General features: G+C 35.7%; 4 protein-coding genes across 8 annotated transcripts in view; 1 reads left to right on the top strand and 3 right to left on the bottom strand.

The window, feature by feature from the left end:
- Positions 1-1,732: 1,732 nt before the first annotated feature.
- LOC128860566 (E3 ubiquitin-protein ligase parkin) lies at positions 1,733-3,891 on the bottom strand. 2 transcript variants are annotated; one of them, XM_054098163.1, is made up of 7 exons: positions 3,766-3,891; positions 3,482-3,700; positions 3,192-3,429; positions 2,761-3,106; positions 2,360-2,696; positions 2,195-2,302; positions 1,733-2,114 (listed from the first exon to the last, which is right to left on the bottom strand). In XM_054098163.1, exons 2-7 carry the CDS (start codon positions 3,695-3,697, stop codon positions 1,908-1,910), a joined length of 1,452 nt encoding a protein of 483 aa, XP_053954138.1. In that variant the 5' UTR covers positions 3,698-3,700; positions 3,766-3,891; the 3' UTR covers positions 1,733-1,907. The 2 variants fall into 2 exon arrangements, with proteins under 2 accessions (XP_053954138.1, XP_053954139.1); XM_054098164.1 differs by having other exon boundaries at positions 3,482-3,890.
- A 5,492-nt stretch (positions 3,892-9,383) lies between these two features.
- LOC128860567 (ADP-ribose glycohydrolase OARD1) lies at positions 9,384-10,268 on the top strand. Its single transcript, XM_054098165.1, has 3 exons — positions 9,384-9,607; positions 9,689-9,863; positions 10,004-10,268. Exons 1-3 carry the CDS (start codon positions 9,486-9,488, stop codon positions 10,145-10,147), a joined length of 441 nt encoding a protein of 146 aa, XP_053954140.1. The 5' UTR covers positions 9,384-9,485; the 3' UTR covers positions 10,148-10,268.
- Positions 10,269-15,438: 5,170 nt separating this feature from the next.
- Positions 15,439-27,216, bottom strand: part of LOC128861653 (ADP-ribose glycohydrolase OARD1-like) — a 32,630-nt gene continuing 20,852 nt past the window's right edge. The window contains exons 2-3 of the mRNA XM_054099946.1: positions 15,826-16,196; positions 15,439-15,760 (exon numbers count right to left, since the gene is read on the bottom strand). Coding sequence (XP_053955921.1) covers positions 15,614-15,760; positions 15,826-16,196 — 518 coding nt within the window. The 3' untranslated portion in view covers positions 15,439-15,613. The remainder of the gene's footprint in view (positions 15,761-15,825; positions 16,197-27,216) is intronic.
- LOC128861652 (uncharacterized) overlaps positions 17,051-27,216 on the bottom strand; it is a 30,695-nt gene continuing 20,529 nt past the window's right edge. For all 4 annotated transcript variants that reach the window (XM_054099941.1, XM_054099944.1, XM_054099942.1 and 1 more), the window contains 4 exons: positions 26,324-26,717; positions 22,259-22,408; positions 21,861-22,163; positions 17,051-21,766 (listed from right to left, as the gene is read on the bottom strand). In XM_054099941.1, coding sequence (XP_053955916.1) covers positions 21,527-21,766; positions 21,861-22,163; positions 22,259-22,408; positions 26,324-26,623 — 993 coding nt within the window. In that variant the 5' untranslated portion in view covers positions 26,624-26,717 and the 3' untranslated portion in view covers positions 17,051-21,526. The remainder of the gene's footprint in view (positions 21,767-21,860; positions 22,164-22,258; positions 22,409-26,323; positions 26,718-27,216) is intronic.

The following is a 27,216-nucleotide window of genomic DNA, read 5'->3' as shown; positions in this document are numbered from 1 at the left end:
CACGAGTTGAAGGCTGGATGATAACAGGGAAGAAAGAGCTAAAGTAATAAGAGAGAGAGAAATACTCTTTACAGTTGTGAAATCATAGGGGGTGTACCAATAAAGTAAAAACGTGTTCAATTCACCCTGTACGCTTAGCACGCATTTTCGTAACATTGGCCGCTGCTATCAATAGCAGCAACCACAACAACAGCGAAAAGCGGAAATGGGTAAAATGATTACGAAAATGTACAAAACCAAATCAAAACAAAAACAGAGAGCATTTAGCCTTTAAAAGTGGTTGTAAATGGCAAAAATCAATTAAATGAGAGAGGTTTGAAACAAAAAAAAAAAAACCAACCAGACGTAAAGTAACGCAAGGAGAGGAAGGGCGTACAGTGGATATGAGTGTATGTAAGCGGAGGTCGACTTTTGAAACAATAAAAAATAAAAATTTCAAAAGCAATAAAATATTAAACAAATTACAATTATTAAACAAATATGTAAGTTAATTAACAAATTTTTATATTTTTCTTACACGACTCACAATTTCTTTTAGCTTACGTCTGCCATATGGAAGAATTTGTATTGCGGTATTACAGGTGGTATGAGTAATGCAATATTGGCGCTTGCAAAATGTTGCTCATACGCCCTGTGATAGCAAATGAAAGAAACGACAGCACGCAGTTTCTCCAACTGAACTCTTAAAATTGCTGCTGGTAGTGTGCGGTACAATAATACGCACATGTAATTTGCTGTTGTTTTCTTTGTTGTCCCCCTAGACGCCAGCGCTTGTATACGGACATTTGTATTGATTAAATGTACAAACATGAATAAAAAGAATAGAGCATTTGTAAAAGAGCAACTAACGCTTATCTTTGTAACAATATTTACTATTTCACAATGCCTTTCGTGCCTTTTGCAATTTAAAACAAAAATTAAAATGTGTGTACCCTATGAACAGAAAGTAACGGTAATGTTTAAATAAAACAAAACAGAGTTAAATTTCAGGTAAATTTATTTTATCTCCTTCAAAATATGACCCGTCTGAAGCAACACACATGTGCCAACGTTTAACTCAGTAGGCCGACAAAGGGATGACCTTCAGCTCCTCCGTCGCATTCTCTTTGATCTCCTCTATCGACGGAAATCTCCTTGCACGAAGTGGTAACTTCAACTTGGGAAATAAAAAGAAGTCGCACGTGGCCATATCGGGTGAATACGGTGCTTGCACGATGGTATTTACTTGGTGTTTGGTCGAATAATCCAGCACAATTTGGGCTCGGTGCGATGGCGCGTTATCATCATGCAAGATCCACATTTCCGGCCGTTTGCGACGTACAGCATCTCTCAAACGCTTCAAAACGGCTAAATAATATTCTTTATTGACTGTCTGGCCCGATGGAAGGTACTCATGGTGCACTACGCCTTGGTAATCGAAGCCACTCAACATCACCTTCCCCGTACTTTTTGATCATAAGGTATTTGAATAGCAATGAATAGCACAAAAAGTCAAAGCTTATGTGCAAGCTATTGAAATTTCAATTCACCATGCCAAGTAAGTAATTTTCAAAAAATAATAAATGCCAAAATATCTGCCAACTACAACTTTCTCTAGTAGGTTCAATGGAAAGATAAAACTTGCGCGTGGTGCGTGGAGTTGCTGACCTAAACGCACTCGTGCGTTTACATTTTCGTAACCAAGTTCTGTTTTACTAATAATTCCTTTTCATTACATTTGAAACCAGTAACAGTAGTTCTCGATAAACACTCTGATTTATATTGCATTTGTTCTTAAACGCGTATTTTGTCAATTTTAAACTTTAACAATGTCAACTTTACATAGTATACACATACACCTTTATAAAAATAAGCTTTCGTAATCAAAATATAACAGCAATAAATTGTATATACGTTTCCCCACACTTTCAGCCAAACCAATGCGCACCCATGCAGTCTCTGGTCCACTCGGTTTGACAAATCCAGCACCATTCGAAAGCGCATCCAGCGCGTGTGCACACCATATGCATACATCCGCCATCACGCTCGGTCGGTGTGCGGCATTTCGGGCACGGTTTTGTCATAACTTTGATTGTCACCTTACTCGCTTCGTCCCAACGAGCCTCAGCAGCGCGCTATGTTAAATATTATATTACATGCAGAATTTTTATTATTAGAAATATTAGTGCACTCATTTAATTGGATTTACACTTACATTGGGATCGACAGCGTATTCACAAGAACCGCTCGCATTCGTGCTCGTGCCTTCGGGTAAGCAGTCCCCTATGTGATAGCCTTGTAAGCAATTGCGACAGAAGACATACTGCAATTGAAAAATTGTATCACAAATTCATTCATGCAATTCGATTAAAGCACCTACACCACAACCATTTTGGCAGGTGACTTTTTTGCAATCTGGTTCGACTAATAATCCCATACCACAGCCAGGCTGTGGACACAAAACGCCGCCAGCTTGCAGCACATATTCCTCGGTTGCAAAACGCTGATAACGCGCATATTCTTCGCTGGACAAAAGCTTGAAATGGTGTATTTCCTCAATGAAAGAATTTTCGCAACCCGCCGGACATGCCAACGTATAGCCTATATCAGGATGTGGCATGAATTGTCGCTCAGACAAACGCGAGCGACAATATTGCTCAAAGCAGTCAATGCAGGTAACGTGTTTGGATTCACAGGGGAACACTAGCACAGTTTCACTTAAAAAAACGCAGTAACGTGGTAATTCCAAGTCATAAGTATTGGCAAAAAGCATACACTCACCTGACATCTGTGCATGCCAAGCAAGGCACATCTTTAATATTGATTTTTATTAAATTCAGTGGCGCAGCAAAATCTTTCTCCCCACCCGACACATGTTCGCCGCATTTGAAATAGAATTCAGTGTATGGCGGACCACCTGTAGCGTTATCGAAACAAGCCACTTCCTGGCTCTCACAATGACCAGTTATACGTCGTGGTTTCAACACGTCATCCCAGCATGCGGGATCACGATGCACCGTAAATGCACCACCTTTGCAGAGCGAGCAGCGCACACGCAGCTTACCTTTGCAAAGCTTGTTGCATTGGGAGCAGTGAACATAAAAATGCGCCTTTGTGCGTAGCCGATCTGAAATGCAATTTTTGTAAGGTTTAAATAAAATATCACGTGTATGTATGTATGCATGTAATTTATGTAATATTACTTGACTCACCTTGTTCATTAATGTTGATGCGCTCATCGCTTAGTAACTGCAGATCGACCAATGTCTCACATAATGGCTTCGACGGCTCTTCTGAGAGCGAAGGCGTCGCTCTGCCAGTCGGTGTAGCTGTGCCGCCAGTAGCATCCTGAGGTTCCTCCTCCATTACCGTTGATTGCAAACGTTGTCGTGCTGGTAGCGGCCGAGTACGTATTGCATGTAAAATGCTTTGCTGACCCAAATCGCATTCCTATAAATATCGCACTTTAGCGTTTACTTAAAATTGTTGAACTAGTATTTACTTGTATGGTTGTTGCGTCACTGAGTTCTTTCCCAGCGAAGATGATTTTTACTTCTTCCGGCTGCAGGCCCAATTGCGGTGCTACAATTTCCTTCACATTCTTTATGTCCCATTGCGGTTCTAAATTCACAGAGAGTGTGCGACCAGTATTTGTTTTTATGTATATACTCAAGGAGTTGGTAATTGTCTTCTGGCCAAACGATAAAAGTGCAAGCATCTTCTGTATAAAAGCTTGTATCAGCTCAAGTAAAAAACTCATCTCAAACACATTGGACTGAAATTTACTCTCTTTATTTTGCTTACGATTTGTATAAAATCTCTTTGGAAATTTTGCGTTCTAAAGTTTCTATAAAGTGAATGCAAAGCACTCAGCTGATTGGAGAAAAATTGCAAATTAACAAACAAAACAAAAACCATATGCGTGCCGTGCTGCCATATGTACTTGCAAGTTCATGAATTTTCAATGCAACTGTAGGTGGCGCAGCATTCAAGCGACGGAGGTATTAAGCGAAACGAAAGTATTTTTAACCCTTTCAATACATCTTTTTATTGCGCCGTCCAAAAAATCCAAATTTTTGTCTGAGTATTTATTTTAGGACCAATAACAATACAAATAATTTTTTTTTTTTTTTTTTGTTAAGGGCTTTTTTTTAATGTATTGGTTTCAATCGCAAATAAACTTCTTCTGCAATCTAAGGGTGCGAGCAGAGTGAGCGCTGATGCCGAGCGGAGCCGATCCGAGCTTATTGACGCTTATTTTCATGCGAGAAGAAAATTTGTATATAACACAGTGAATGCGAGAATCAGCGCTGAAATTCTGTTTATTCCATGTGTTTTGCTCTTATGTCATTTAATTTTGTTGTTCATTTGTGTTTATAAAATTGCTGTACACGGTAATGGATTCATCTGATGACGAGTATTTTGCTTCTCCTAGTGTGATTAATGCAATTATTAACACAAAAGAGTTTGGAAAACATCCAATTACACTAAAAAGGAATGAATTTGGTGAATTTCATCATTTATATAATGATTTAAGAAAATATCCACCTAAATTTCAACAATATACCCGAATGAAAATTGAAATATTTGATTACATTCTGGACAAGATAGGTGTGAAACTAAACAAAAACTGGACAAATTTTATTAAGGTGCCAGTAACTTCTTGCGAAAGATTGATAGTGACTCTGAGGTAATGTTTTTTTGGTCCCACAAAGCAGGCCGGGAAAAAGTTTCACTTATTATTTGATCGATATCCATTTTTGTTTATTTTTAAACCATTAAAAAACACAACTGCTCTCTGCTCTTGTCGGCGTTCACTGTGTTATACACAAGCTTATTTGTACTGACTTGTATGTAATCAGTTTTATCGCACTGACAATCTTTATCGCACTGACAATCTCGGCTCGGCTTTCCGCGCTCACTCTGGTCGCACCCTAATGCAAGTAAACACCTTACGAGAAATTTGTTGCCATATGGCAACAAGCTTAGTTTTAAAAATTAGCACAGCTTTTAAAGCTGCGAGCGAAAAAATATTTATATGCCAAATGACAGATTGAACATATTTCTATATACTTTTTTCAAAATTGCCAAATTTGCCCAAAATGCCTCAAAATCTAAAAATGCAAAATACAAATTTCAGAGTGCCAGAAGGCTTTTTTTAAAAATGTTGTATTACCGATATATAATGGGCGGTTATTATTTATATTATTTCTGTTTAACCATTAAACTTCAATTTTTGAAAATACGAAACAAAAAAGTTGATATTTTTTACAAGAGAGTGTTGACGGCCTTTTAAGGTTTACTGTTGCCATATGGCAACAATATCGCGAAAGGGTTAAGCCTGCAAGCTTATCATACTTGTTCCGAAGAACTATTATTATTGTTGTTGTAGCAGTTTATGTTCCGTGTAATTAACTTTACGTGGTATATAATATTAGAAATTTCTGTCATAGATAAGATGCGAAACTCTTGCATTTTTAGTGAGCTCGTTTGAAAACTTGGCAGCATTCACACATCATGGGCTGATGAACAGCTGATAGGCGAAATGGCGGGCTACCAGAAAAAACGCGCCGAAAATAATTGACGAAAACAGTTCGTTTTTGCTTGATGGAGAAATGATGTGATTGAAATATTTATAATTATTTGTCTTAAAATTAATTCAATTGAAACGTAATAAATCAAGTTGAAGTGAGTTTTTAGAAATTTTCAAGGCAAGATGCCTTTTCCGATTCTACTTTTAATTCGTCTCGTGTACATATATGAATACATTTCACATGTAATTTTATTGAAAACTCTGTGTTGGTTCATGTTTGTAAATTTGTTTATAGTAAATAATTTATGGTTTAAAAGAGTAGGTAGGGGAATTGAATTTGTGTCTAATAATTTGTGCACATATAAATAGATGATATATGATACTTTTCCGTGCTAAACTCCCAATCCGTAATTAAAAAACGAGATTTCCCATACAAAATTTCTCTCCCAAAATCTGAGATTATAAAATAATCCTAGATAATAACCATATTTTTTGACATACAACCCTGTGTTTTTCGTGCTATAGATAATTATTTTTACGAATGTAAAAAGAAACATCAAAGTAAAAACTAAATAAAATGGATGTCGGCAAAGAAAACAGGTTTATAGACATAATTCTAATAAACAGAAACAAATAGAAAAAAGTGTTTGCACATAAATGCTTTCTCCTCTTATTCGTTATTATAAAATGTAATTACGAATTTCTAATACGTGTTGCTGCCATAATTTTTTCAAGCCTCAGCAAACGTCGTTTATGGACTTCCTCCAACTGTCTATTATTAGCAGCCAGTTACGCAATTAAATTAGGTATTACTTCTCCTTGCCTTTTCTTCATATAGTTAATAATAATTGCACAATCCAAAAACTCCAAAATATTGCACCACAGCAATTTCTATGCAGAAAAATCTTTCAAAGCAGTATTGACAGCTGATTGTCTATTTTGCATATAATCTGCTATATATGAACGGGTAGATTAATTTTAAGGATTTATTGGTAATTAATGCACATGTGAATATACTTTAAGATATTTTACAAAGATTAAAGGTTATCTGCTTTAACTTCTTCTGTTCGTTGTTTCCGATTTTTGTTTGTTTTTTTTTTTTGCTGGTTTTTGTTATTCACTTTTTCAGTTATTTTAAAAAATCGAAATATTTTATGATTTATTTATACTTATGTTTTCCGTGTTCATTACTTTATAATTAACATGGTGTTGTTGTTATTGTAGCAGCATAAACATTCCACATACTTACAAACGGGGAATGCTGCTGGAGTGGCAATCCTTGACCGGATATATATCCGGGTCGTTTCGGTAACGTATAACCGACTGCCGTGAAAACGAATTAATATATTACAGTACTATCTCGATAATCCGGACACGCGGTAGTCCGGTCACATCTATAATCCGGACAACTGCTAAATTCGGACAGTTTAACATTTTTTACTCTATAATCCGGACATTTTTGAAATTTGCTTCGCAATATGTACATACATATGTATTTTAATTTTTAGTTTGCTTTGTGAGTTTTTCGTAAAGTTGCGGTACTTTAACAACAATATATGTATACGAAATGCAACAGCATAAATCACGCGTTGTGTTGATTCTTCAGTGATAAACTGAATTGAGTGGACATTATTATTATGAAAATAATAATATAGAAGCTGATTCTGATTGAACCATAGTTGAAGCGGTAAATACTATAAGTAGCGGTGAAGCAAAAAATATTTTTTCCAATTCTATACAATGGGCAGAACAAATTGGCTATGGATATTTTAGTTTTAAGACTGCAGATAAAACTGCAGATAAAATGTTGCTGCTGCAGATAAAATGTTGCTGGCGAACTCGCAGCAGACCAAAATTAATAATTTTTTTGAAATAGTACATACTAAATAAAAAAAAATGTTTGATTATGTACAGATGTATATATTATTATGTAAGTATGATTGTACTGTATTTAATAAAACTATTTATGTACATACATATATCTGAATTGCGTTATGCTCATTTCAAAAAAACAACGTTTAGTTGAAAAAAAAAATCATCTATAATCCGGGCACCCCCATAATCCGGACGACCCCTAACATTAAGGGTGTCCGGATTATCGAGATAGTACTGTACTTATGTATTTCAATTTTGAATAATTTCATTAACATATCAAATTTTGAATTTTTGACGTGATAACATCTTATAATTCGATTTAACAGGCTGCACGCACGAAAAAATGTGTCGTTACCTTGCTCATTAGTGTTACCTTGCTCATTAGTGTTACCTTGCTCATATGTCGTTACCTTGCTCATTGCCGTTACCTTGCTCATTTGTCGTTACCTTGCTCATTGCATTGAATGAACTGCAAGCGAAAGCGCGGAACGAACGACAAAGCAAACAAAGCAAACGAACGGCCACGTTCGACATTTTGCTCTCTCCTACTTAAGTGAGCGTATATATGTATGTATATGCGCATATGTACATATATAAATTCACGTATTTGTATTTGCATATGCCTTCTTATTGATTATTATTAATTTGATTTACTTGAAGAATTTAAAATAAAACCAAGTTTGTTAATAATACCTGTTGTTGTAATGTTATTATTATTATTATATATGAAGGAAAAAATGTATGGTAATATTTACCATATACCTTATAAGATATGTTGTATACTAATATATGTATATAAACATGCATATACATATATAATTTCGCGCAATTTTCAAAAAGAACAAATCTATATGTAAAGATGCATGCAAGTCATATGGACATATCAAATATATGAATCTATGTATTCCGTACGCAAGCAAATGTAAGCTAATGTGCTTGAACTGCAAGCGAGAGCGCGGAACGAACGACAAAGAGCACAATCGGCCCCCGCGTTCGGCAACGTTCGACATCTGGCTCTGTCCTACTTGAGTGAGCATATATATGTATGTATATGCGCATATGTAGGTATATAAATTCACATACTTGTATTTGCATATGCCTTCTTCCTGTGTGCATGGTAATGAACCATTTCTCTGTTGAGAATAGGACGATGATAGGAAAAATAGGAAATGAAAGGGAGTGTTCAAGTGTAACGTGCCTTGAGAAAGTCAAATCGATGATGATGCCTCTTAGTGTTGTTGACTTATTAACGTCTGATGCACAATCGAAATTGAAGATATCTTTCATGAATTTGATAAATGTTTCGTCATTTTTCACGTTTGTGTAAATGTAACTTGACCTATTCCATTGCAATTCCATTTACCTCCTCCTCTATATCCATACAAAATATCTATCAAACAAATAAAATTAAAATTTTGTTTTGAAAATTGCAACCATTCCATCAATATTTTCTTATGACGTTGTCACGTTAAACTATCGTCAGTAAACCGACTTTACAGACAACCTCTTTTTGTTTATTTATGTACAAATTTCATATGGATTGTGCTTATTTTTATTATTTGTGGGTGTATATATATATATATATATATAATTGGCGCGTTCACCCTTTTTGGGTGTTTGGCCGAGCTCTTTCTACTGTTTGTGGTGTGCGTCTTGATGTTGTTCCACAAATGGAGGGTGGGTGTATAGGGGTGATATAAGGCTGCTGGGCAACCGCTCACTAAGTATTAATCTCAATGGTTGTGTGGAAACTAAAAAATCCCAATTTTCGTTAAAAAAATACCCATTCAATGTTCCTTCGGTGTGGCATTACTGATGAATGTTATAAAATATGCGCATTTTTCAGGGCTCTCCCGAGAAATAAAATTTCGCATCTAGTCCTTTATGATTTCTCTAGTAATAATTGCTAAATATGAATGTGGTTCAGATCCATGGTTGTCTTTATTGTGAATGAATTTGCAATTGAATTGTGATCCACTAACAGCTGATTGAGTTGGAAGGCGGGAGCTTCGTTGTGCATTTGTTGTTGTTATGGTTAATTCGTTTTTTTTTAGGAAAATCAAAACTGTATTTAAGTTTACGAAAGTGATCATCCCAAATGTCTAATTGTACAATAAGAGAAATCAATGGCGATTTGTTTAACGCAGACGAGAAATATTCCATGGCACATTGCGTTGCAGCCGATATGAGGCTGGGCAAAGGTATCGCAGTAAAATTCAGGTAAGTACCATAAACTATTTACGCGTTCAGTGTTAAACGTTAAAGCAATTACAATCCACGCAATTTTTCGCATACTTTTAGAAATAAATTTGCACAAATACCCAGGCTAAAGAAACAAAACGCGAAGCCTGGTGGGGTGGCGATTTTACAAGATAAGTCGCGCTTCATATACTATTTGGTCACCAAACAAAGCAGCTGGGGAAAACCAACATATCAAACGCTGCACAGCTCGCTGCAAGCAATGAAAGTACATATGGTGAGTAAATGAGCAAACTAAATATGAATGGTAAATAATATTTAAAAATTGGTGTAATTCTACGTATAGTTTCAATAAACGCCAACTTATTAAATATAAGCATTTTCTCATTTTATTGATGCATACCTACATCTCTACAGCTCAAACATGATGTTAACAAATTGGCTATACCACGCATTGGATGCGGCCTAGATGGGTTGGTTTGGCAAAAAGTCAAGGATATGTTGAGAGAAATCTTCAAAGAAGTTACTGTTGAAATAGTAGTTTATAATTACGTACCATGAATTTTAAAACACATTGGCTTTCTATGTATCAAGGCGCATTCATAATTCATTAGATTCGCCTTGTCAATGTATTGTATAATTCAAAACTACATAATATAGGACGATGTCATTTTCAAACTTTTGCTGCTGTGTCATCTTAAAATCATCTTGAAACATCAGTCATATACAACGATGTAGCATTTATTATTTGGTTAGGGATGTGGCTTATGCAAAAAGCATAAAATATTCATGAAAAATGTTTGCTGAATGTAGCCGCAATAGCTGTCCTTGGTCGAAATTAAATCAGCGTCGTTGCGGTAATGTACGTCTGCTGTCTTCCGAACAAACAAATCCAGGTTGTGCAATTTACGTAGAAGCTGCTATAGTGGGAATGCCCGCTATTTTATTTTTGTTTTGCAATATGTTTTGGGCTGGCTTTCCATTGCTGCCACGATCAATTTGCTTATAATATCTAAGTGCGTGGATCGAATTTAAAAATTATAAAACACAAATGAAGTAACTATATCAGCTTTTTGATTTATAGTGCTTTTTATAAATTACCATTAAGAATTAATAGTAATATTTAACGTTAAAAATGCTTAATTTTTGCATAAGCTTGAAAAAATTCCCTATTACGACGCTTATTTTACTAAGGGGTTATATACCTTGTGTTTTTCAAAAAAATCAAAATAAATTTTATTTCTTTATCGTAAAGTACAATCCCTTGAGAACATTTTCCAAAAATTTCATAGAGATCTGAGCAATAGATCGAAAGTTACAGCGTTTTAAATTGTGCGTCGTCACGTCCTGAGCGTACGGCCTCATGCGGCGCTTGAAACTTTAAACGCGATTATCTCAAAAACGTGTTTTTCCAAAAATGCTTTTGCGGTGGACGCGATTGCAAAAAAAGTATTCAACCGATTTTTATAATTTTTTTTTAAATTGTTCGTAATTGATGTCGCCTCTTAGTGAACGATCAACCTTTTATGTATAAATTTTTATTTTGCAGATATGAATTTTTTAATGCCAATTTTAGGACTGTAGAAGTGGAGTTTTTTAAAAACATGTTCCTATATTCACAAAAATCAAAATATTTAATATATTGATCGTTCACTAAGAAGATATAACCCTATACTAATGAAATCTTTTCGATTTTTTGATTTCAGTTGACTTGGTGGACTTGAATCGCGTCCACCGCAAGCCTCTTCCAAAAAAAGGGTCTTGGGGGAAAACGCCATAACTCCGCCATTTTTAAATATTTTTACACAAACAAAGCCTTTTTTTTTTCTTTAAACATTGTAATATCCAATAATAAAAACTTTTATACAATAAAATTATTGCTACATATCTTTAAAAAAAACCCAACTTTCGCTAATTTCACCGGACCACAAGGTATATAACCCCTTAAATACAAACAGAAAAGTAACAATATTCACCTACAAACACTCCTTATTAATTCAAGATTTGATTTAAAGCTTGTTTTTACTCAATAATACTACGAATTGCATTAAAATTTGGAGCATACTTATAATATATTTTATAAATTGTTAATGTATTTATTTCTACTCTACTTGTTAACATTTAATTTAGAGTTTTTCTTATATGGCAATGCCCCAAAATTGTAATAACTACTAGATGCCATTTTTCAACTTCTAAATTTGAATTTTATAGTAGGTTTGCCTTTGCCTATAAAAAGCCTGCTCACTCTTGGAAAGAACACATTCCGTTTGGTCATAGACAATGACCGAATCTATGGTTTGGTAATCGGCGGCAAGCCGAGCTTAGGTGCTTGCCAATGACTACTTTTGTAGTGGGGACAGCGTTGGCTGGTTGTTGCTAGCATATCTGTACTTGCAGCATTGGCTGAGCGCAGCAAAACAGTTGTTGCTCTTGCTCGCGAAGCTTACTAAACGCATTTGTTTTTAGTTTTCCGGCGTTTTTCTTACCGTTAACGATAAGCTTTAAAATTACCACAACTCTACGAAATACAATATTTACGGTAAATTAAATTTATTGTAAAATAAATAAAACTTTACAAATTCTATTATCACAAATGTTCTTCTAAACGTTTGTAATATAGTGTAAAATAAATGTGCGGGACGAACTGTCAAAGGAAAGATAGTGAGAAAAGAATAAAGCGAAACCGAAAAAACTCAGTCAACCAACAAAGGGGTCCAAAAACATTTTTTTAGTTTTTAAAAGAGTTAAATTGAGGGAGGAAACCGGTTTAGGAGCCCGAAATTTTGGTGTTCTTCGTGAATTTTTTGATCAAGGAAGGAATAATTAGAAATTGTTTAAACTTGGAGGTTATTTTACTCGTACTTTTAAGTACACTTTAAAATTCTTTCAAGCCATTTCCGCCGGAAATAGTGGCGTTAGAGCGTGTAGTCCATGGACGATCGCCATTCCGAAAGTGCAATTTTTCTCCGTAATCAACAATTTTTTTTCGTTAACATGTTTCCTAAGAATATGAACCTAATTTTGATAAAATAAAATTGAAAATTGCATGTTTTTGAGCGCTTGAACACAATGTCATTATTTCATACCATATTTTTTCATCTATTTTGCTTAAAAAAATATTTTTAATGATAATATAATCCAAGAATTCGGTTCATTTAAATTAGAATTGAATAAAGAACACTCCCTAAAAATTCCATAACGATTGGTCGATAACTTTTTGAGCTAGAGTGCCCACCAGTTGAAATAAGTCGTTTCGAGAAAAACGCCGTTCTAACTACCGCGCGCTACGACGCCGAACCGACGGGCGTTCACTTAAGTGCTCATAGAATCGAGAATAATGCGAATTTCTTTTTAAAATTTTTACCACATATTCTTGTGTAGTTATACTTACAATTTATGCAATAAAAAAAAGTCGATTTTTTGATAAGTCTGAACTGGTTTCCCCCTTAACCTTTGGCCTTCGATAAATCATTATTTTCAAAAATAGTGAAATTTTTTGATCTAGAACCCGCTATAACATATTATATTTTCATAAAAAGTGAAAATTTGGAATAAAAATCGCGCGAGTTTTATTCAAAAGTTTCGCCTGCGGCGCGTTTTTAGTTTGAAAAATGCATTCATACATATTAGAAAAAAAAAAATGTATGAATAGTGATATAGTAGAAAATCGCACGATTTTTTAGTCCAAATTTTCGCTAGCAGCACTTATAATTTTTACTATAAAACAACTTTTTCATAAGTGGTATGAATTATTAAACCTAAGTTAAATGCTTGCTGAGTTGACAATTGCTTTATACATTTCTCTATGTTTCTCAACTATGTTTCAGTACAAGATATGCAATTTTGTTTTTATAATTGGCGCGTACACCCTTTTTGGGTGTTTTCTTCATTTTACTGTTTCACCGAGATTTGAATCTACGTTCTCTCTGAATTCCGAATGGTTGTCAGGCACCAATCATTCGGCTACGGCGGCCGCTAAGATGCAAATACGGTCGTAAAACACCTAACTTTTCCTGGATGTTTTATAGGGACCCGAGGAGGTTGGGACTTTCATAGTTATAATGGTGTGACCTTGCTTTTTATAATGGGCGTTGTGAGCGGTGCCACGCCCACTCCCCCCTCCGCCCCCCCATTCAAATATATCGTGAATGGGTTTTGGTTAAGAAATTGGTATTGTGAAAGATAGTTTATATTACAATCATAAGTTTACACTTGCATTAAAATATTATTAAAGTTATTATTATAAAACTAAGCTCAGATATTTGCTGTAAAGAAAACAGCAAATCTTGTATGTACAGACGCAACATTTAACTGTTAATAAACTTTTGCGTGGATAGCGATAAAATCATACTGTGTATCATCCCAAAATGCCCTTGAATGCAAGGAAGCAATCAACAAGCTCGCTCGGAACCGCAGGCTTTATGTTTATTGGATGTCTGGGCATATAGGCATATAGGGAAATGAGGCAGTGGAGGGAATAGCTAAAGAAGGCGCGAAACTTACAGGGAATCAAATAAGACAGATACTTAAGGGGGGAAACCAGTTTAGACTTATCAAAAAATCGACATTTTTTATTGCATAAATTGTTAGTATACTCAAGAATATGTGGGAAAAAATTTAAAAAGAAATTCGCATTATTCTCGATTCTATGAGCACTTAAGTGAACGCCCGTCGGTTCGGCGTCGTAGCGCGCGGTAGTTAGAACGGCGTTTTTCTCGAAACGACTTATTTCAACTGGTGGGCACTCTAGCTCAAAAAGTTATCGACCAATCGTTATGGAATTTTTAGGGAGTGTTCTTTATTCAATTCTAATTTAAATGAACCGAATTCTTGGATTATATTATCATTAAAAATATTTTTTTTAAGCAAAATAGATGAAAAAATATGGTATAAAATAATGACATTGTGTTCAAGCGCCTCAAAAACATGCAATTTTCAATATTATTTTATCAAAATTAGGTTCATATTCTTAGGAAACATGTTGTTGATTGCAGAGAAAAATTGGAACTTCCGGAATGCCCACCAGCCAGATACTCGGATGGCGATCGTCCATGAACAGCACGCTCTAACGCCACTATTTCCGGCGGAAATAGCTTCAAAAAATTTAAAATTTAATAAAATACCCTCTAAAACAATTTCTGATTATTTCTTCCTTTTAAAAAAAATTCACGAAAAACCCAAAAACTTCGGCCTCCTAAACCCGTTTCCCTCCCTTAAAGCCCTGCGCACAATTAAAAAAAGGAATTAGAGGAACGCATGCTAGGAAAGGCAAAAGGCAAATGGTTTAGCCTAACCAATTGCAAAGGTGCCAGGATTATGTGTAAACACGCATATGTTGACAAGTATACTAAATCGGTTATATCGTTCGACAGAAGAAACTGTAGAACTTTAGTTGGTATACTAAAAGGGCACTACCTAGTTGAAGCACACGCTTACTAGCCAAATTTAACCATTAACGACGTTTGCAGGAAATGTAATGAGCAGCGTGCAAGAGAAACCTTGGAGCATCTTCCATGCTATTGTCCGGCAATCTCGAAAACTAAACTACGCTACCTGGGTGCTTACAGCTTTAAAAGGCTAGAATCTATCCCTAAACTGCAGCTCCAGCGACGCCTAAAATTCGCCAACAGTACGCACATCTTGAGTGATGCATATATTCGCTAAATAGGACGCTGATCTAGTTTCGCTATGGACCAAAATGGTTTCTGCGTGGCTTCGGCCAGCCCGTATAAACTAACCTAACCTTATTATAAAAAAAATCGGCATAAACACGGGCCAAGGAAATATTATTTGTATTCCATTTTTAAATTCACCATCAATTCAAAAACCAAAACGATATTTATACAGATATGTATAGGTACATATATATTTGAAATATTTATTAAGTCCTTTGTTTGCTCCAAAAAAATATGGATTCACCCACATACATATTCATGTACATGTACACATTTTCTAGTAATGCTTAAAGTTAATTAACAAATCATCTCTGCTTGCAAGCACATCGCTGAATTTACTTTGGCATTTGCCTTACTTAGGCACAAAATTGTATACAACAATTTCAAGCTCCTCACCACCAAATACGTTACCCAATTCGTTGCTAACTTTATCCCATTCTAGTCCATCAATGCCGCAGCCAATGCGAGGTATAGCCAATTGTTTTACGTGGTTTTCTCGCTAACAAAATAAAATAAAAAAATCGGAATTACTCAAAGTTTGACAAGAAATTACTCCAATCATACCATATGCTCCCGCATAGCAGTCAACGACGAACGTAGGCTATCATATGTGGGACTACCCCAACTTTGCGGCTTTGTCACCAGATAATATATGTACCGATCTTCGTCTTGTAACACGGCTACACCGCCTGACGTTACGCCCTGACCCAATAGCTTGTCCACTTGCGCGTAGATTTGTTTGAACTTTACCGCAATTCCGGCACCCATGGCAAAGTCGGCGCCAACGCAATGCGCCAGTGAGTGTGATTTTGGTGCGCTGAAGAGATCACCTTCGACTTCAGTCAATTTGAATTTCGCATCGGATGACATGTTTTGGCGCAAATATTGCACAGTAGTGGTGTGAAATGGCGATTGATTGGAGCTTTTAAGTTGAGCTAGAATATTTAAAACTCTAATTAGTTAAGGAAAATACAATGAAATGTATGAATGAGCGCAAATGCAGATTGTAACGAAAGTAAAAACAAAAACAAAAAACACTTGTTTTTGGAATGCTTTAATTTGATTTTTATTCATTTGAAGTACAAACAGTGCTGTGGTTAGCAAGACTATTAAGTTACATTTTTTGTTAAAAATTAGATTCCGTGTTTGTGGGTGTGTGTGGCGTCAAGATTGTTGACAAATGTAATTATGTTAACCTACTGCGTCTCCACTGCGTGCTTTGCCCCTAATTTCGCACACTCACTACAAAGGTAGTATGTACGTATGTATGTATGTATGCGTGTTTGTATTATATTAAGGCACTGAAACTAAGCGCTTTGCGAAAGACAAGAATACCTTTTCATAAAGTGTGTACATATAAAAAAAATTTATTAAAATACCATAGTTTGCAGCTCATCCTATGTAAAATATGTTTCAACAATTTCTGAATGTTTCAATAATTTTTCAAATTTAATTAGAAAAGTAAAATTATCTAAATGCCAAAATAGATTATATATAAATATGTATATAAACACGTCGCTTAGAGTGAAAAGTTGCTAAGTCCAGTTTTTCGGTGCTTACAAAAAAAAAAAAAAAACAACTAAAAGTCTGTGAAAGTGATTTTCTTCCAGAACATTCCTCATGCAAAATTTCGCGTATTCCGAGCAAAAACAACTCCAAACGAATCGATTTCCACGACGTTGATGAAAAGTGTTTACATTCTTTGGGATTTATCACATTTTCGGTAAGTATTTGGACTTAGCAAATTTGCTTGCCACTGGATAGAAACGGTTAGAAAGAAAAGAGATAGTTTGTTATTTTAGGAAATGATTATTTTTTTTTTAATTTTTCTTGCGTCTTGATTCTTGCATTGAAACAAGGCGCATTCATTAAAGGTGGTGGCACTAGTCCAACAGCAATGTTCTGTACGTTTGCTTGTCAAAGAAAAGTATTGGCAAAGTAGAAAAGAAAAAATGAACTCGCCTTGTTTGAAGTCTGGGCTGACAGCCACATGAACACGGCGAAAGAAAAAAACAAACCAGCTGATTTCCGATACCACCTTTAATAGATTCGCCTTGGGAAATGTTTTTTTTTTTTTTAATTTTTCTTGCGTCTTGATTCTTGCATTTGAATACATTTTTTTAGAAAACGGGGACTTGGTAGCTTTTCACTTTTGGAAAAGGAATATATTTACTTCAAAACATAATCAGTCTTATAGCGAACTTTATCTCAACAAAATGTTCTCATAGATTATAATGTAGTACAAAAAAAAAAAACAAAAAAAAAAAAACAAAAAAAAAAAAAAACGCACTTAGCAGCGCAACTCATACAGGAGATTATGGGAATCTCAGATTGATTTGTGACTCGCCGCTTACGAACAGGTGAATGGAGAATATTTGTCCAAGAAGAATGAATATATGTATAGGTATGACTTGTTTAACCCTCGGAACTTCAGCAATTCATGTTGCAAAAAGAGCTTCAACTAAATATATGCCCAACGAAAACTATTTTGAAAGCTTTAACGCCACCGCAATTAATTAGTGTAGTAAAGAAATTTTAGTCATGCCTCCTTGGTCAAATTTATTGTCACGTATCATACTTTGGAACGTTGCTTGCCAGATTATTCAGAAATTGGCCCTCTTGACTCGACGAAATTAGAAGTGGTGCAGAATTTTCTTGTCGCTTCAGCTGTGCAAAATCGAAAAAATGTGTTTAATTTCAAATCACATAGCAACACTTAAGATGCAAGGTGTATGTGATTTTTTGGACATCAAATGCTTACGTTTAGATGGATCTAAAAGTATTGGTGAAAATAATGCAAACTTCAAATTCATTGGCGATGCTGACGATTCGTTGCTATTAAGTCATTTTTAACAATTGTTACCAAGAATGATAGAGAAATTCAATTCGCCTTGAATTGTTATCACGTTTTGGTACCCAAAAGCACTTGCAAAGTAGGGGAAAATGAGAGAGCAAAATGACATTCCATTTTGAGGGGAAGCTGCAAGTTTTTACTGTACAAATTTTTACTTGTAGGAATTTGCAAGTGAGAAAAAGAGCTGATCGCAAAGTAAAATTAAATAAGAACTAAATTTTGTGAATTGCAATTGCTAATGGAATGTTCTTCAACTGACAACAATGATGAAATGGAACAAGGTATTGTGGACAAAATGAAATTATGTGATTCCGAAGCACGTTATTTTGCATTTTATTTCGTTAATTTTGTTTTAATTTAATACGAGGCAGCTCAAGTAAAAAATGTTTGTGATTTTTCTTGCCAACAATTTAAGCAGCTGTTCGTAAAACTTGCAAATTGTTACTGGTTTTGCGTTCATGTACTCTTTTTGATATTTTTCTCTTTCGAGAGCGAATTCTCAGAAATTAAGTTACTGGCAAGTTACTGGATAATTTTTACATGAGAAGATCTAATGATTGAATAGGTACACAATTCGCCTTGGGCGGTGCTGATGATTCGTTGCTATTATAACTCAGTGCTAATGCTGGATGTGTTGGACTTCATTTGATTGGCACATCAAAATGAACACTTTTGATTACGACTGGAGTTCCGCTACTGACGCTCAAGCGATGTCTCGTGTCTATAAAGCGTTAAGGCCTCCAAAGAGATGTGCATATTTATCGGTTAATCACAGCTGGTTGCAACGAAGAAAAAAATTTTGAAGAATTTTTCAGCTGTGTATTACTGGAAGGTAGTAGTGATTACCATGAAATTTCCAGCGGAAGAGCTGTTGAATTTATTCGAGAATTATGCCACATGCCAAACGTATGAAAATTGAAATCGCGGATGCTATGAGGATGGTCAGAATCTGGTCTTTTTTGACACGACTCAAACCGTTCATAAAATAAATGAATTTATGTTTTTCCAAGCATTATTAGCCACCATTCAACATTAAATTTTTCGAGGTTGCATGCCTGGGCAAAGTTACTCATAACTTCGCGTATATTTTCCCCAATCAGACTGGCTTTAATTAAATAAGCTAGTGAATAGTTAATATGAAATTTAGTATGGCTACTAATTTAATTTAATTCTGATGAACACGCAGCTGAATTTAGTTTAACAGAAAAACTCAAACTTCAGCTTCGTTGATATAATATATAGAAAAGCAACTTCTGCTAAAAAACACATACATATCGTCCCCTTAGTATAACAATAGCCTATGTGCTCATAGGCTATTATTTTTTTATTGAATTTTTGGATTCTCCATCGTCGATTTTATATGTGGTCAAAATTTTGTCAAATTCTAGTTACACAAAGTGGGTCAAAACGTCAGTCAAAAATAATAAATATTTACAGACATAACGAGATTTGAGTGAGAGCTACTCTCAAAACATCAAAAAATGTATAGGCTATTTTAATACTAAGGGGACGATATATTAGGAAATTTTCATATTTGTGTCATATTGCAAGTTATGAAAACGATTTTTAATTTTCTGAGATCTCAGACATCGAGACAAAGATTTGCTGCTATACTTGGATATCACAAAATGGATCAGACTTAGAAGCAAAAACAAAAAAAAAAAAAAACAAAAACAAAAAACAAGACATCATCACACGAGGACAGTGGTAGTAAAACAGTGCTGCTTGTTTATTTCAGTAGAAATAATCAACCACTTCAACAACAACAACATGAAAACGATTTAGTCGCATGGAATTCGGGATAAGACTAAGTATTATTCTTCAGCGAAAAAATATTAATAATATTTTAGTTTGCTACAAAAAAATATTATATCAGCGAAATAAATTTAAAAAATAAAAAGAGTTCAGGGACTTTCCTTATTCTTATTTATTTCTTATAATCACTATCTGTGAGCAAAAATACAACAAACAAATTGAAATTGAAAACTTGAACAGAAGAATGGAAGACAAAGACAAAAGTCGATCGTTCCCACGACAGTCGGTTTTACGTAACCGGAATGCCCCGGATTTATGTGCGGCCGACTGCCTTCACTTCGGACTGTCACTTCAACAGAATTCCTCCCATATATGCATGGGGAATGCTTATGCTGTTACAACAACAACAAAAGCCGTTCACGCCGACGTAAACGCAGTCCTCCTGTCAGCTGTTACGATCAAACCCATATAAATGAAAAAATCCTTCATTCCGTATCGTAGATTTTATTTCACGATATTTGAATATTCCCGTAAAACCCTGTCATCAGATTGCTCTCTCATCACACAGTGTTGCCAAGCAGTACATTTCGAAATCATTTACAAAATAAACTTAGAAAAATTATAATTTTTATTAAAATCTCTGTTGATTAATGCTAATTATAGATAAATGAACTATTTTCATTTGTTGGTTTTTGGCTTTGGTTTATTAAACAATGAAATTTGTAACTGATAACGCGGATGTGTGAAAAAGTGTGTAAGCAAAAATATCAATGGCAACATTGTGTAGATACAACCAAACACATACACACACAAACCGATGTATTGTGTAAATATGTAAATAAAAGAACGCAGTTGTTCTCTACGGGATGAGTTTTGCTCAGTTTTGTGCTCGTTACGGGCTGCGGTAAGGGACTGCGTACGTCGGTCACTGTTTTCAGGATAAGTCATTCGTTTTGTGTTTCATAAAATTTAGCTTTAGCTTAGTGAAACACAAAACAAATGACGTCGGCATATCTGTCAAATTCGCTCAGAGCCGAATAACGGTCTGCTAGGTAGTATACCTCTACAAATCTTTTCACCATGGATCATTATTCTTGAATTAACAATGAAATTTTGATTTACATTCGTCTCTATCTACATACATACAAATGCATACATACATACATATAAATCGTTTTACTTAAACCTTCAACTTCAAATACACCATTTTATCGTTCTGTAAAAGTTTTTAAATAATATATAATAAATATTAGTCTTATATTTTGAAAATTCGAAAATTTTAAATATGATATTGGTCCGATCACTTAAAATTATTGAGCCGAGAGTTATGTTATACAATAATAAAGGCATATTCACACCAAATACATATTTAAAAAAAAATATAATATTCGCTTTTTCTTAAATTGTTTGTCAAAAATTGTTTTCCATTTCACAAATCCGAGTTGAGCTTTGCGCAATAAAATCTTCGTGTAAGTTTTTTTACATCAGTCATTGTGCAAATTTTAATCCAGCGTTATAAATATACGAGTATAGTTTAAAAAATTAATAAATTATGTGGATGCGTTCATAGAAAACGTCAACGTAGATTAAACAAAACATTTAACTTTATACTCAAACTTCAAGTTTTGCTTTCTTTTGCGATTTGTGCGCTCCTATTTACGGCAAGTCGCGCGAGAGTGACATGCGGCTGACCATAGATTCCATTGTTCGCGAACGTGAACGTGAATCACGTGAACGTCTTCGCACCACTTCGGGTGGATCGAAAACGTATGCAATGATATCGACTTCATAGTTTGCAAATACAAATTCCACAATGTTCTTAACACGCAACCAGCTTAGACGATCGATTTCCCCGCCAAATCTGGGTATTGCGATTTTCGTCACATTGTTTTGTTCCTGTTGTTGCACAAAAAACAAAAACAAAAAAGCAAAAAAATAATAAAGCATTATTGTGAGTACTTTTCACAACTGATTTTCATAAATTTTTTACCATATGCTCGCGCATCGACATAAGCGCGTAATAGAGCGCCGGATATGTGCACTTTTCGTGACTGCGTTCCTTTGTGATTAAATTGTAAATAAAACGATTGTTGTCCTTCAACACCGCCACGTTGCCAATATGTTTGTTTTGCTTCTGCAACTCATGCACTTGTCCGAATTTGCATTTGAATTGCAAGCCCAAACCGCTGGACATGGCGAAATCCGCACTGGTCGACTGCACCATTGAGAAGTCCTGCGGTGCGCTGAAAATGTTGCCCTTCACTTCGGTAATCTGGCATTTCGGCGGAATTTTCTTGTGTGCGAAATATGTATGTATGTGTGTGCATACATATGCATGTAAAATGATTAAAATTTTAGTCTAGACATTTCTTCCATTCGTCGACTTACCACCGGCTGATTGTAGTTGCACACCAAAATCTCGACATTGTTATCTCGGGCAAATACTGTGCGTATTAACTGCTTCACCCGCTGCCAATCCAAGCCATCAGTGCCACAGCAAATGCGCGGCATTGCAATTTTTGTAATCTCATGAATGCGCTTTGGAAAAATGTACAAGCAGAGAATGCAAGATGAATGATTGAATGCTGATTTGCTTTGACATAAATTTATAGTAATTGGGAAATTTGCTTCACAATCACACCTAGTAATCAGCCACATTAGTAAGTAATGTTTGCTTGATTACAAACCTAAGCCATACATCATGCGTGATTTGGACACCTACTAACAAAAAGTCAGCTAGCTACAGTACTGAATTGAAGAATCAATAAAGGCATAGAAAAAAACATTTTTTTTGGTGGTACAAATAAGCTTGGTAAAATAACTCAGCAGTGAATTACACTTAAGGGGTTACATGAGTTTCGTGGGTTCAAAAAATCGATTTTTGTTTTGCTTATTAATTCCTACAACATTTCAAGAATATTATCCTAAATTTTCAAGTCGATCCGAATAATAGTTAATTAGATACAGCCTTTGGAAGGTGTGCGCTCCAAGCCACTTTTATTGTTACTCAAAACTTAAACGCGTTTTTCTCGGAACCGTGTTTTCAAAGTCGGTTGTCAAATGTTCTCGAAAACTATTCAACCGATCTTGATGAAATTTTACACAGGTGTTCGAGATACAATTTACTCGTCCTTGGACCCTTCGTCAATTAAAAAAAAAAACAACAAAATGTCAAGCAAATTTGACCAAAATTTTCATTTTTTTGAAAAAATGTCTGCCTAAATTCCAATTTTTACTTTTTTTTCTTTCCTTCGTTCAAGCACGAGTTTATGGTCTTAACTAAAACACTTATTTTTGTTTTTCATTTTTGATGATCCTATCAGGGGTTATGCGGGCAACGCGCACGCACCTTTTTTTCGAGGGGTCACAGGAAATGACGTCACAACAGAGGAGTTAAATTTTTTTTTTGGAAAATTTCAGAAATATTCTTTAAATATGTTTCTACACGACAGAAAAAGGTGTGAATTAAATAAATAATTTTTACATAGAAAAAAAATATATTCAAAATAGACCTTTTTTTACCCGACGAACCCCATGTAACCCCTTAAAGGAGAATACTTATATACGAGGGCGGTACGAGTACTCGTGCTTGATGAGGGAGGCCGTTCCTGCGGGAAGTTGGTATTAGCATCGTCTGTTGCGCCATCTATCAAACGTCGGCAAAACAAATTTCAGCCTGATTGATAGGTTAGTTTGGATTCGGCAGCTATTCGAGTAAGGCGTGTGTCGTGATTTTCGCTAAGATGGAAAAAGAGCAGCATCGTTCGGTAATTTGCTTTTTGTTTTTGAAAGGGGGAAAAATGCGAGGAGATTAAATCCAAGTTGGATGCTGTTGTAGCAGCATAAACAATCCCCATACATATACTGAGAATGCTGCTAAAGTGACAGTCCTTGGCCGGATATAAAACCGGGTCGTTCCAGTTACGTAGAACCGACTGTCATGGGAACGTGGAAGCTGTTTATGGGGACGCTTCGCCATCTATTTAATCAACGAATTTAAACGTGGGCGAACTTCCGTTTTTGATGAGAAGTTACCAGGACGCCTGACAGACGAGGTTACCGGGGAAATCATTTAAAAATCCACGACATGATTTTCGCTAATCGACAAACGAAAGTGCGCGTAGTAATAGAGGCCATAGGTGAGTCGACCGGAACGGCAATTAATATTTTACATGATAAGTCGGCGATGAACAAATTGTCGGTCCGATGGGTGCCACGATTGCTCACAAGCAACAAGAAGCGGATGCGGCTGTTAACTTCGAAGCCGTGTTCGGAGCAATTTAAGCGAGATCCGAAGGAATTTTTGCGTCGAGTTGTCACCTTTGATGAAACCTGGATTCATCATTGCACATCGGAAGCTAAGCAACAATGAAAACAATGGATTTTTCGCGGTGAATCTGCTCCAAAGAAGGCGAAGACAGTACCATCGGCCGGACGTTTATGGGATGCGAACGACGTCATGCTCATGGAGTTTTTAGAAAAAGGAAGAACGATCAGTGGAGTTATTCGACTGCTTTCACAAAAACTTGAAGGAGACTCGGCCGCATTTGGCGAAATGGAAGGTGCTGTTTCACCACAATAACGCACCAGCACATTCATCCGGAGTTGTCGCCGCCAAATTACTTGCATCGTGTTATGAATTGCTGCCGCACCTCCCGTATTCACCCGATCTGGCTCCCTGCGACTTTTTCTTGTTCCCTAACATAAAGAAATGGCTCGCAGGAAAAAAATTTAGTGCAAACGAGAAAGTCATCGCCGAAACAGAGGCGTATTTTGGAGGGTTCGACAAATTCTATTTTTTGGAGGGTTAAAAAATTAGGTTAGGAGAAGATATCTTTCGTTGAAAAATAAAAATGAAAACTTTTTTTTTTTTAAATGGTGTCTTCATTTCCAACATGGGTAACTTATTGAACCCTTCTCGTACAAGTAGAAAATAATTTCATATATATCTTTACACCCCCTAGCCCTGGGCATACAATCAAAATACTGTTGCAGTTGTAAACGACTAAAAAAGGCTTATTAACTCTCAACTCCGAAATTATGTCTAAAATTTACCTGCTTGCAATTCATCGTTCACTCTGATTTTGCATAACTCAATTAACATTTCCAACAAGATGTCCTGTCTTTACATGTATAATTTTTGTTTATGACTCATTCATCCTTTTCAAAAGTTTTAAAAACCTGGCGAAGTTACTCAGCGTTAGCATAAAATGTACAGTGCTCAGATGAGTCAACTTTGGCAACGTTGATAACCAATCGCGATGCGTGCATTTCTGCCATAAAAAAGCTCTTCATAAAAAACTGTCAGCCGTTCGTATGCGGCATAAAAGAGAAGATCCCTTCATTTGTGGAACAACAGAACGGCGCTCTCCACAAATTGGAGGAGGGGCTTTCGGCCAAACATCGAATATCTAACAAAGAATGAACGCGCCCATTATACATATCTATGCGATGAAGCGACACTTGGAGTGTTTAAGAGAAAGATTCTGCGTAAGATGTTTGTACCTTTGCACGTTGGCATCGGCGAATATCGCAGGCGATGGAACGATGAGCTGTATGAGCTTTACGACGACATAGACATAGCGCCGCGAATTAAGATCCAGCGGCTACGCTGGCTGGGTCATATCGTCCGAATGGATACAAACGCTCCGGCTCTGAAAGTATTTGATGCGGTGCCCGCTGGTGGTAGCAGAGGAAAAGGAAGACCATCTTTGCGTTGGAAAGATCAGGTGGAGAAGGACTTGGCTTCACTGACTGAAGAAACGACTGGCGCGCTTTGTTAAGCTCGGCCAAAATCGCGTAAGCGGTTATCGCGCCAAGTAAGAAGAAGAAGAGTATTTTATAAATATACATACGAGTATGTGGGGCATTGCCTGTAATTGCATGTGCGCACTGTACAACGCGTTGATACACCAATCGCAGCGTGTGTGCTGGTCGTAGGGATTGTTGATACAAAAAGGCAGCGTTTATACGTTGCTTTAGTATTTTTGTTCCTCGCGTTCGTGCAGGTTGATAGAGTTAGTGGAAGTTTGATTGTATTCGATAGCGGTTGGTTGTTTGGTTGGTGCTATTTATCGTTCGCAGCTAAAAGAGACATTTCTATCATTTTATTAATATTTGATTATGCAATAAATATTTGCCTGTACATACACTTAAAATTTGCCTATAATAATAAATAAAAATATTCCTTGGAAAAATCCAAAAGTATATATGATATTTCTCCACTATAACTGTACAATAACAATCTATGTATTTATCGACCTTATCCCTCTTCACTTTCTTACTTCCTAGCCCATGGAAATGTCTCATATCTATACCCCATTCGTGTGCATATCACGTGTCCTCAAAACCGCTAAGAATTTCTTATTTCCTATCACCATGCCCCCTTTTTTATTTTGGCAGCATACTAATAATATGAAAACGGTGTTGTAGATATTAGAAATTCCAAATTACCATATGTTCACGCATACAAATCAACGCTGCATGCAATGTATTGTATGTTGTTGTCTCATAGACATTTTCCTTTGTCACTAGAAAGTAAATGAAACGCGACTGGTTCTCCATGACTGCGACATTGCCCACCGTTATTGGCTGCTTGCTGAGCTCATCGAAATTGCCGTAAATGACAGCGAACTGCCAGGCGAGACTGCCTTTCATCGTATTCAAATCGGCTGAGACGGCGTGCGCCAGCGCGTATGACTCGGGCGCGTACAGCAGATTCGTTTTCATTTCGGTCAATTTGAATTGCTGCATTTTTTTGTATCTTTTTGTTTGATTTATTGATTGATAACTTTTTTTATTTCAAAGCCGGTATTGTTATTATTTGTGCTATTGCGATTGACAATTGCTGATGATTATTATTGATGGCAATTATTTTCACATGGCGGCATAAGAATATAAAAAATCATTATTATGAGCCATCAGTCAACGGCCAAAGATATAAATAAATTATATTGTAAAATATGAAAGAAAAAAAGAAAATAAAATCAGAGTAATTAAGGTAGTGAAAGAGTATGAATGTAGACTTTGGAAAGTCGATGAGAATTGAAAAATATATAACACATATGCAGTGACCTAAAATTATGCGGTAAATATACTACTGTAATCAAACAGAAAGGTGACTTTGTTTATGAATATAATATTAAATAATTTCCACATTCACATCTACATCGCCTTCTCCTATAAAGAGAGAATACGTCTTTCGTTCGATCCAATTTTTAAGTTTTTTTCCTTGTTTGCTTATAATTTTAATACAGGGCATTGAGTATTATTTCAGGTATTTGCTCTAAAATGTTACCAAATCTGAAATATTAAGAATTTTTTTAAATTTTTAACCTAAAGAATAT

Source organism: Anastrepha ludens, chromosome 4 (assembly GCF_028408465.1).
Source record: "Anastrepha ludens isolate Willacy chromosome 4, idAnaLude1.1, whole genome shotgun sequence".
Taxonomy (NCBI): domain Eukaryota; kingdom Metazoa; phylum Arthropoda; class Insecta; order Diptera; family Tephritidae; genus Anastrepha; species Anastrepha ludens.
This window is presented reverse-complemented; position numbering and strand designations above follow the sequence as displayed.